Source organism: Zeus faber, assembly GCF_960531495.2.
Source record: "Zeus faber genome assembly, chromosome: 6".
Classification (NCBI taxonomy): Eukaryota; Metazoa; Chordata; class Actinopteri; order Zeiformes; family Zeidae; genus Zeus; species Zeus faber.
The window spans coordinates 28,926,204-28,936,881 of record NC_137201.1 but is presented as its reverse complement, the minus strand read 5'-3'; the positions used below and the strand labels follow the sequence as shown (position 1 = coordinate 28,936,881).

Below are 10,678 nucleotides of genomic sequence, written 5' to 3'. Positions count from 1 at the left end.
CAGTAGCTAACTGTTTATTAACTTGTTTATTTATCCAATATGGGATATATATATGTATATGTATATGTATATATATATATATATATATATATATATATAAGCATCTTTTAGATTATATATAAGTGCACTATAGAGCTAATTGTCACGAGGAGCACTACAATTGTTGTCACACGGATGGTGAGATGTGTTTGTGTGTGTGTGTGTGTGTGTGTGTATGCGTGCGTGTGTGTGTGTGTGTGTGTGTGTGTGGACAGAAATAGGTCCACAAATGCCGCTGTCACTCACCCAGTCCTCCCCTCCCTCCCGCCGCATCTGGAGCCTCGGTCCCCGCCTCCCACTCTCCCACACCTCCCGGTGAAGCCCGACGGGGGGGTTCACGTCCAGCCGGAGACTTTTTATCCTCCCCCTTCTCTCGTCGTTGTTGTGGTTGTTGTTGTTATTTTTTTTTTTCCCACCCCGTTGTTTTACATTTGATGAAGCAACGAGCCGCCGCATGCGACGCGCACACGGGCAGCGCCATAGTTGAAAGCAGCGCCGGATGCGCAGCTCCGTGAGGTGTGTGTGTGTGTGCGGCGCACGCTCTCCAGCGCCCGGGACGAAGATGGCGTCGGAGGCAGCAGCGAGCGGGGAGCAGCCTCCTCCTCCGGTCCGAGCCCTGGCCACCGCGGCGTCCGGAGGGGTGGACACGGTAGGAGACGCACCTGTAAACGCCGCGGCCGTCCGGGCGGATCCCGCGGGCTCGACCGGGGAGGGAGGGAAAGAACGGGAGAGAGGCGGAGAGAGACGAATGGTGGCGCGCATCTGTTTCGCCGAGAGAACCGAGTCGCCGACGTTAATCCTTCCAGCGCAGCGTGTCGCGAAGGGGATAAACAGGGTACGCGTCCCCCTGGAATGGAAAATAGTGTTTTTATCTTTGAAAGCCGGCGCTTCTCGATAGAGGGAATGCCGCCGTTGTTTTTAATCCTCATTAATTTAGCCGTTGTCAAATGAATGGTCAGTTCAAAAACAGACATCGGTTGTAACGTTAACCCGTTGTTTATTGCATCGCACTCATCGCTTTGCTGATTATCGTTTGACAGGACGACACATTTATAGAAATTGAGTTGGCATGCTTGATGGTATTTTTGCTTAGTTTTTGTCGACATGTATGTGTGAATTTATTTATTTATTTGCATTTTCTTGTTTTTTTCTCTTCTGTGTCTGTCTGTCTGTCTGTCTGTCTGTCTGTGTGTTAATACATTCAATACATTCATACAATACATTCTGTTTTTGCGCATCCTTTGGACTTTGGCCTTTTTTTTTATCATCTCACTGCACCGTGAGAACATCTTAAATCCCGAATGACTTGAGGCCCGAGGGCTCCCGCGTCTAGACACCGAAGGGGGTTTTATTTTCCTGTATGGCATGTGGAAATATAGATGCGATCACATGGGTCGTTGGACGCCGCTCTCATTGCCGACCGTAGCCCGTCGGTAGGATTCCTCCTCTGAAAGCTGACCGTAGCCTATCGGTAGGATTCCTCCCCTGAAAGCCTGACCACCATCCGTGTCGTTAGAAATCTATACCAAACAGGGCCCGTTTGGACAGAGGGGTGACCTGATAAAGCAATGGCAGATAACAGGATTGGAGTTTCCTCCACTTTGACCAGAGAACTGCCACTGGATCACAGAATCATGTGAAAGTATGTACTCAGGGGGGACGTTTACGCACAGCTAGTTGTGATTTCCCATGCCAGGCCTTTTGCAGGTTCAACATACGTGCCAAAGCAACAGCTTGCGACCCCTCCGGGTAAATGAATCAATCTGTTGCCTCGACCCCCGCCGTCGTCCCGAATAGGGGGGGGATGTTGAACCTGTTTCTGGTCTGCGCCCGTCCACTCGTTATGACACGCTGTCAATTGGTATTATTGGAACAATTGGAAGCGTACTCAACGGGCGTGACTCAGTAGACTCCATAGGCCTCCTGTTTGTCACTTAAAGCTCAATGTGAAGATTTCACGATAGCGTCCTGTGTTGAAATATTGACTTTCATTGCTTCTAAAATGGTGACTCAGCGGCCTTGCAAAGCACCAGTGAAACCATCAACTCTAGATGGAGAGAGTTTTCCGTTGGGGTTTTTCTGAGCGTCTGCGTACTGGGCAGTTCTGACACAATAGTACTGCGACACATGATGCAGTGTACGTAGTACAAATAAGACAATCTCCTGCTGCGGATACTGTGAGTTCTACTTCTGCAGCCCCTACAAAAAGAAACTAAAAGGTCTACTGAAAGTCAAAAGTTAATATACCATGCAGTTGTATAGTAATCAAATCTGCACTGGATTGAAGGAGTACAATGTGCCTTGCAGACACCAACAAATGCTAATCTTTACAAACGTTGTATGAGAATTCATGGAATTTCAGTTGAACAGAGAGTGGCGTCTTGTGATCAACAGGGAGGGACAGTGACCACAGGCGACCCGCCAAGTGATCATTGTTCAGCTTTGACTATGTACAACATTACATTTTTGCCCCTGTTTCGTCATACTGGATGGATTTTTGGATCCGGATTTCTGTATCTGGGTTTGAAGTGGCAAGAGGAAATGTTTGGGTTTCCTGTAATGAGGCATTTAGTTCCCAGAGGGGCTTGGGCGCCGTGGGCTGTCCAAACAGGGAAGGGTGTGGGTGTAGAAGTGGGTGGCAGATGTATTTAGCGAGGGAGGGCAGAGCCGGAGTTTGGGTCGAGGGAGGTAGAGAGGGTGGTTGTTCACCGGACACCTTTCTAAATTGGTCTTAATTTTAGTGACTCAGCGGGCATAGTTGGGAGTTTCATGTCAGCCAACCTCCCTCTGAGCGTACCCAGTGCCTGGCCTCAGGCCCCCCAGACCTAGTTTGTGTTTAGCGTTGAAGCCAACAGGTGCTCTAGAGACACAGGAGCCACCTCCAGTGGGCTATATATCCTTGCCACCCCCTCTCCATATCAACCGAGGGGGCTTCCACTGCAATGCCATGCTTGCCATGGTTAATTTAAGCACTTTGCTCTTTCCAGATCTACTGTTCTGCCACAGATAGACAGGCGGGGGAGGGTTTCCTATAGAGGCCTCTGGGGCACCAGTCCACTTGGTTTGACAAGAGGTCAAGGGTCAAAGGCCAGTGAAAGGCACACTGTGCAGGTCACCGCACCCACATTCACCATCATAGACCAGCCCCCGCATTGGATGCATGGGTGACAGCAGAAGGAGGATTGGAAAAGTGTTGCCTCGATCTACCTTTCTCCTCACATCATGGCAGCATTTGCTCTGGTACAGGTTTCATTTTTACGGGAGGCCCTGCAGTTTAATTATGGATGCACAATTCAACCTTTTCACTGCCAATACCAATTCGGCGGTGAAAGCAGAGTCCTAAACCGAGTCTAATCCGTTATTTTTACTGAGCATTATAAACTTTAACTGTTTGCTGCGAGTCTTTAGAACATAACGATTAACAAATCCTCCATTTTCACATGTTAGAAATCTAAACAACTTTCCTTTAATTTCTGATATGTTTGTTACGGCAAGTTTGGAATTTCATTTTTTGTTTTTTTTTATATCCTATTTCATCCTGGTCGTGGACTGATATTTAATATCAGTGCCAGTGTTTGTGCATCCCTGGTCAGGAGAACAGCTAGTCTTGCATTAACCAGGCACGAGTACACACATAGATATCGCTATCTTTATTCAAAAATTCCCAGTAAAACACTGGAGGACGAGCTGTTGAAGGCTTTACTGACGATAGCTGTGATCTACGCTCTGTTCAACAACAAACAAACATGTACTCGCTGTACATCGCTTTGCATAAAAACGTCCTCTGAAAGAGGTGATGTAATAAATGTCCGCGGCTGCCTTCCAAATATGGGTTGGCTTGTCAGAGTGACACAACGCTGATGAACTGGACAAGGACTGCGTATTTGAATGCGTGTCGATTGAGGCGCACGTTGTCTGTGGCTGGAGGTCACATGACAGGACAGCCTATAGTTTCAGTTGTGAGACGTCCAATTCTCAGAGTGCTTTTCCTTGTGGTGAAGGGGCTTCTGGGAAGAGCGCCTGGAAATCGATTGGACGGCTCGGAGCTGATGAATCAATCCCCTGAACTCTTTTCTGCTCTCATATCCAAGCTTTACTTAATCGATTTAGGGGGATAAAAGCCCAGAGTTTGACTAAACTGAGCTGTGATTTATGCAAGATGCTTAGCTTTTGTCTAAACTGAACGTGTTTAAAGGAATGGGTTTCAATGTATTCAATTATAAGGAAAGGGCCGTTTTTTATTGTGTTGAAAAACAAAAAAACGAACCGCCTTTGTAGGCAACATCCTTCAGGCCGACATCACTATTTTTAAAAGAAGATATGATCTGATGTTAATTTAGAGTGTTGGTCTGTTCATCCCAACGGGCCCTCTCCATTTAAGGGAGCGCTGCTGCTCAATTTGAGCATCAAGCCTTCTCCCCTCACTGTGGAATGAAAAACGTCACGTGTTAAGGCAGAATCTAACGGATACACACAAGGCAGCGGCTCCCGAGAATCTCAACCCGACTCCAATCCTAAGATTTTGATTTGGAGAATGGCGTGTGTGTGTGTGTGTGTGTGCGTGCGTGCGTGCTTGGATCGGCCAAACATCGGTGAGACGAGCACGTACCAATATGTCTGATGTGGACCAGAGACGGGCCATTATTTTCTCCTTACTCTCCTTACTCTATCTCCACTGTCTTGCTTTGATATGTTAAGTTATGTTTTACTGAGCAAATAGCCCAATGGCAGGCTTCCAAATATTGGAAGCAGCGAAATAGTCCTGGGCTTCCAAGATGCTGTGAATCAGCATGGTTCCACTTTTTACCTCTATCTGTAGGGAGGTGTAGTGTAGTGTAGTGTAGGGTAGTGTAGTGTAAGTGTAGTGCCACAGTCAAAGCAAGAGTTGAAAGCACCTCAATTATCAGCGCTGTGTCTTGAATGAACACCGTGTAATTTATGGATCTTAAAATTTGATTCCAAAACTGCATCTTGGAATGCTGGCCTACCAGCTTCGGAAGTCGTGCTGGGGAATGTGATCAGAGTGCCTGAAAAGCATGAGGCGAAACCTAAAAGATCCTGTTTAAAGGGATTGTCAATGCAATTGACAAATGTGTAAACAAAAAAGTAAGGAAAGTAGATGTTGAAATTGGTGAGCAGCATTTAAAATAACTGAAATCCTGGATGAAAATAAAATCCTTATTTTTCATGTATAGATGCTATTTGCTCAACAACAGCAAATATAACCATATTAAAGAAATGGAATTCAAACTCACCTAAAATAAAGAATGTCTCTCTCGTGTGGACTCGGAAGTTAATAGTGAACATACACATTTCTTTTTTTTTTTTTTTTTTTTTTCGTCAGTAGACCGAAAAAAAAGCTTTTAATTGACACAAGACGCAGCATAAAGTGGTCTGGTCACTTCCAATTACAGTTATCTGCCACCGTTGGCCCTGCGGCCTCTGCTCGCCAAAACCGAGCTTAATGACCTGGCTAAATGTAATCAAGCCATAATGGGCTCGGGGAAGGGTGAGACCTGCAGCCTGACTTTAGGGCCCAACTGTATGAGAGCAGTCGGGGACTGAAAAGAGGTGGAGCCTGTTGGTGCTGGGTTTTTATTAGTGGAAACTCTCCCATGTGTTTGATGGGTTTGCCTCATGTGTAAACGGGAGCCGGAGGTGCACCGTGCGGTTATGTCTCAGGCCTTTAATGTATGGACCTTTCACTGCGATTGGTGTAGGTATCGAAAACCGTCGACGGAGCATGACGTTTGCCCCTGGCCGGACATGATACTGAAACACTGGGTGAGATTGCAAGTTATTACAAAAAATGACTGATGCAGGGCGTTCAGAGATGTAGAACACAACGACGCACGCTGACGTCATTTAGGCGGTTTCTAGAGCAGTCGTCAGAATAGCACCCAAGCGAGCGCAACCGTCGAACCGTGTGTTTCCGTGTGCGCCTCTCACCTGCTGTTCTCTGCTCCATGTTTCAGAAATGCGAGTTCAACATGGATAACCTGAGCAAACCGGAGCTCCTCACTCTGCTCAGCATCATGGAGGGCGAGCTGGAGGCTCGAGACCTCGTCATCGAAACCCTCAGAGTGAGTCCGGCTGCCATCGCTACCCTCACCCCTGTGTTTTTTTATTTTTTATTAAAGAATAATTTCCCCAAAACATGCTCATTTTAGCTCATTCACTCGCTCACTTTCTCCCTCTCTCTTACTCAAGAGCCTACACACACACACACACACACACACACACACACACACACACACACACACACACACACACACACACACACACACACACACACACACACACACACACACTCATGACACGCAAACATGTAACCTGCACTCATACAGCACTAGAGCCTTTACCTGCTTACAAGCACACACACACACACACACACACACACTTTCGCACTCACTTGCCATAAAGTGATTTTTTTTTGTTTCTGGGCCGTCACCCACAGTTGTCCAGACAATTAGCAGCTCAGCCGCTGGTATTTGCGCCATTATGAGGTTGAACCGAGTGCAAGCTATTTTGAGAAGAAGGCTTTTGTGAATATGACTTCAGATTGGTAGATAAGCTCTAAATGTGGGCCAGAATTAAGGATCTCTGTCTGGTTTTAATGAACTGCAGCATTGTGTGAAAAGATGGCTTCATCTGAATGTAGGAAGGAGCTCTGGCTGCAGTGTAAGCCCCACACACACACACACACACACACACACACACACACACACACACACACACACACACACACACACACACACACACACACACACACACACACACACACACACACACACACACACACTCGGTGTGTGTCTGGCCTTTGTATTAGCCCACAGATAAGCAGCCGCTCTAATTACCTTTGTTAACCCAGGACTGAGACAGTGGTCAGGCGGTGGTGCAAACAGCTTACTCTAACGGGTATCGTCTGGGGTTTTGTTTTGGTGATTGTCATATCTTGATATCGTTAAATGTCTTTGAGGCTTCATCACAGTAAAGTTATGCAATTTTTCTGAACTTTTTAGACTGTTCTGGCTGTTTTAATAAATGTCTCTAGCTCATTGGTCATAATATCTACATTACTAGTGACTCTAATGTTTCTTAAATATTTCTTATGTACGAGTATCTTATGAAAGCACAAAGAGTCCACCAAGGAAATATAGTCATATTCTCAACATGGAGGTATTCATCAAATGATATAGTGATGTTTGACTTTTTCAATGTTGCCCAGACCTACTACAGTGACTATGATCTAGGAGCCCGATTCTTTGTGTAAAATAATATTAAAGAACCGATTCGGAAGCTGAATTGGAGCCAACCTTACACTGGGTTTTTGAGCTGGAGCGCTCTTTGCAAAGAGTGAAGTTTGGCATTCTTGGTTTGTTTGTGTAATGTCGTTTTAGACGAGTGCTCCTATTTATTGCCGAAAAACCATACATTACACCTTAACTACGTCCAACCCTCACTGTGAGCACCGTGTTCCCATTAAGTGCCATTAAGTTAAATTTGTACATGGATGTGTGAGCGTGGAGCATGGAGCGACACACCTCTCCGCGGCGTCGCAGAGTTAAACACATGTCTAAAAAGGCACTGATTGTAGCTCCTGTTGTTGCCTAGCAACTACTGGAACAATCCCATTTTAAAACCCTTTTAAAGAAGAGATATGCTGAGCTGCAAGCATTTGCTTTGACCTGACGTCTTACTGTTGGTGGGAACAAACAAACAAAGAACAAAACAAATGTGGTTGAAATCTGGTTCGCCGCAGGGCTTTGTTTCTCCTGGTGTGCGACTGTGCGTCGGGTTTTAATGTGGTGTGTTGGCTTTTGTTGTGGTCTTATGTGATCTGTGTTAGGGCATGAATGCATGATGCATGAATTGATATGAAAGTCTTGTGATTGTTCGAATCTGAAAATGAACATTTGAAAAATATGCAGCATTTCAGCAGAAATGTAATATTTTTTTTATAAAAATGTTGCATAAAAACAGACGCCGTTTTTTTGCAGGAGGCTCCGCCCAGACTCCACAGGTGTCCCGGGCCCCACACAGGGCATCGTGGCCCGGGACGGAGCACGGGGTCTCGCCGGGGGGCAGTGCGGAGGTTCTGTTAAAGCCGCGTTTTATAAATCGCTTAATTGGGCGTCATTTTTGGGGGGCGTTTTCTCTTTTGTTCAGCCCTAATCTGGGTAAGTTTGCAATAAATGCAGCTTATTGCAAAAGGACTGAAAATACACCACTGAAATTTAACCAAGTCGGTTCTCATTGCCCCTTGGACATTTTATGATATTTTTTGTGCCGTTGGTTGTTGTAAGCTGCACATTTTTGCACCTTCCTTAACATCATTATTGTTTTTAATTCTTGGATAGGCATTTTGCTTTTTTTTTTTTTAATTATTTATTTATATAAAGTTCATATAGGATACATACAAAGCTTTACTTATTTTTCTTTGTGTGAGCATATGTTGTGATGATTATAGACTTCAGGTGTAATTTCCTTTTGAATTATTGCGATAAATAAAAATAAATTCCTCAATATTGCAGAGCTTTGCTTTAGCCAGCCTCTCACCTTGCACTCAGACAGGAGGATAGAAAGGGTCTTTTTTTTTCCTCCCCTTAGGTATAAATAACAATTTATTAATACTAAAGGGGGGAAAAAAAAATCCCCCTTTAGTATTAATAAATGAAGTATTACACACAGCCACTGTAATGTAGACGGGTGATAAGGGCGACGTTGGATGACTTATTGAATTTGTGGTCATAGAGTGAAAATGATGATTCTATCTGGTGTCCAGGCAGCCCAGGATCTTCCCCCGTCTCTCCATCTATCCGTCTTTCTTTCTGTCTCTGTGTGTTTTCCTTTTAGAGGTTGCGTGTCCTCCACCGGGCAGGGAAGTCAAGTTATTTCTGAACAAACCTTGTAGGTCTCTTTCTCTCTATATTTATTTCTCTCTCTCTCTCTCTCTCTCTCTCTCTCTCTCTATCTCTCTTTCTCTCTCTCTCTCCTTCCTGCAGCGCTGTATTTAGGTCAGGATCGGTGGCACGTTTTGCCGCCACTCCACTTCGAGGTTGTCCTCCTAAAGTTTTGTTAATAGCCTGAGCCTCTTCGCGTCGCACACACGGGTGGAGCGGGCAGCAGGGGTGAGCTCCGCTGGGCTCAACCTCTGCTAAAAACGTATTGTATATAAGGTATTATAACAGCAAATCGATGGAAGTTTAAAATTCCTCCATCACAGCACCCCACGCTGCCCTCCCTCCCTTGTCCGTCAGATATCACGGTCGTGCGTATGTGTGTGGAGGGTACAAGATTTTTCCAGAAAAATCTCTGCAGAGTTTTGGGAGGGCCTAGGTTGGTGCTTTTGTCAACATGGTTTAGGAAAGAGGAAATGCCTGACCATACAAGACTTGTTTGGAAGATGGTATATGTTTGGAAAATGGTATATCATCGTTTGTTTGCAAAGCACAGAGGACCTTCCTGTCATTTTTGCATCAAAAAGCTTTTAGCCAATTCATCCATGCTGACTTTCAGGGCAGAAGCGGGCAGACGTCGGGAATCCGAGATAGGAATCACAGTGGCTGCTGCAGAGATTCAACCTGAGACCTCTTGGGCAATAGTTAGGGGTCCAGCCCAAATGGCAGGAACCCTATTGTTTTTGTTCAGAACAAAATGGTGAAATGTCTGGGACTCAGAAACCGGCAAACCCACTCACACGAACGATAGTCGGGGCAGTCCAGAGACGCTGTCGTCCAAGTTTGATCCACATCTGGCTGGATTTGTGCGAGGAGGTTTTTTTTCCACCCCCGTTAAGGTCACGTGAAAACATTGCAGACTGGTCACAGGTTGTCACCGCGTCATTTCCTCACTGCATCGTCATCGCGTGACACGGCACATCCCAGACGGCGCTTGGTGCTCTCAGTTAAACGGCAGCGGTTTTGTCATTTTGGATGGGGCATTTAAGAATGGCGACAGGGAAGAGTTAAAGTGGAAAAAGACACTTTTGGCAAGGCGGTCATACATTTGTATTAGTCCTTAGATGTTCAGCCAAATCCTGCCTGCTGCTGTATTTCTTTCGTTTTGTTTTTTTTTTCGTCTTTTTTTTTTATTTTTTTATTCAGAAGGCCAAACATGATTTTCTCTCTGCCTGTCCCTGTGTCACGTCGTCCTTTGGTGACATTGAGGTAGTAGCGTGGTCTCAAAGCACCGTTATCCGCGTGTCTGACACCGAGCGGCGTCATCAGATATCATTAGATCAACGACCTCAGAGCGTCATTCCAATCTTTTAACGTGCGGCCATTCCGCTGTCCCCTGTCACTCATCCCTTATTCCTCTGTGAAGTCCATCCTCTCTTTTACCCCCCCCCCGTCCCTCTTTCTCTGGTTCGCTTTTTCTCCTCTTTCGTTCGCTGTCCCTCTCTCTTTCCTAGCCCTGCGGTATGAGACCGTGTGCATCCCTCAGTAAGCTTTACTCTTTTAATGTCATCTATTTCCCCGCATCTCTACATTTCTCTCTCTCTCTCTCTCTCTCTCTCTCTCTCTCTCCCTCTCTCTCCATTAGGCTAAATATCCCATATGTGTTTCGGTGAAATAGGCCCCCGTTCTGCTGCTGTGACCGCCACACTATTTATTCTGTTATTATCCGCACACGCAAA

The 10,678-nt window shown here is 45.7% G+C and overlaps 1 protein-coding gene across 1 annotated transcript in view; it reads left to right on the top strand.

Annotated features, from left to right (window-relative positions):
• Positions 1–437: 437 nt before the first annotated feature.
• The window catches only part of cttnbp2 (cortactin binding protein 2), a 65,198-nt gene continuing 54,957 nt past the window's right edge, over positions 438–10,678 (top strand). The window contains exons 1-2 of the mRNA XM_080001723.1: positions 438–688; positions 6,015–6,122. Coding sequence (XP_079857849.1) covers positions 539–688; positions 6,015–6,122 — 258 coding nt within the window. The 5' untranslated portion in view covers positions 438–538. The remainder of the gene's footprint in view (positions 689–6,014; positions 6,123–10,678) is intronic.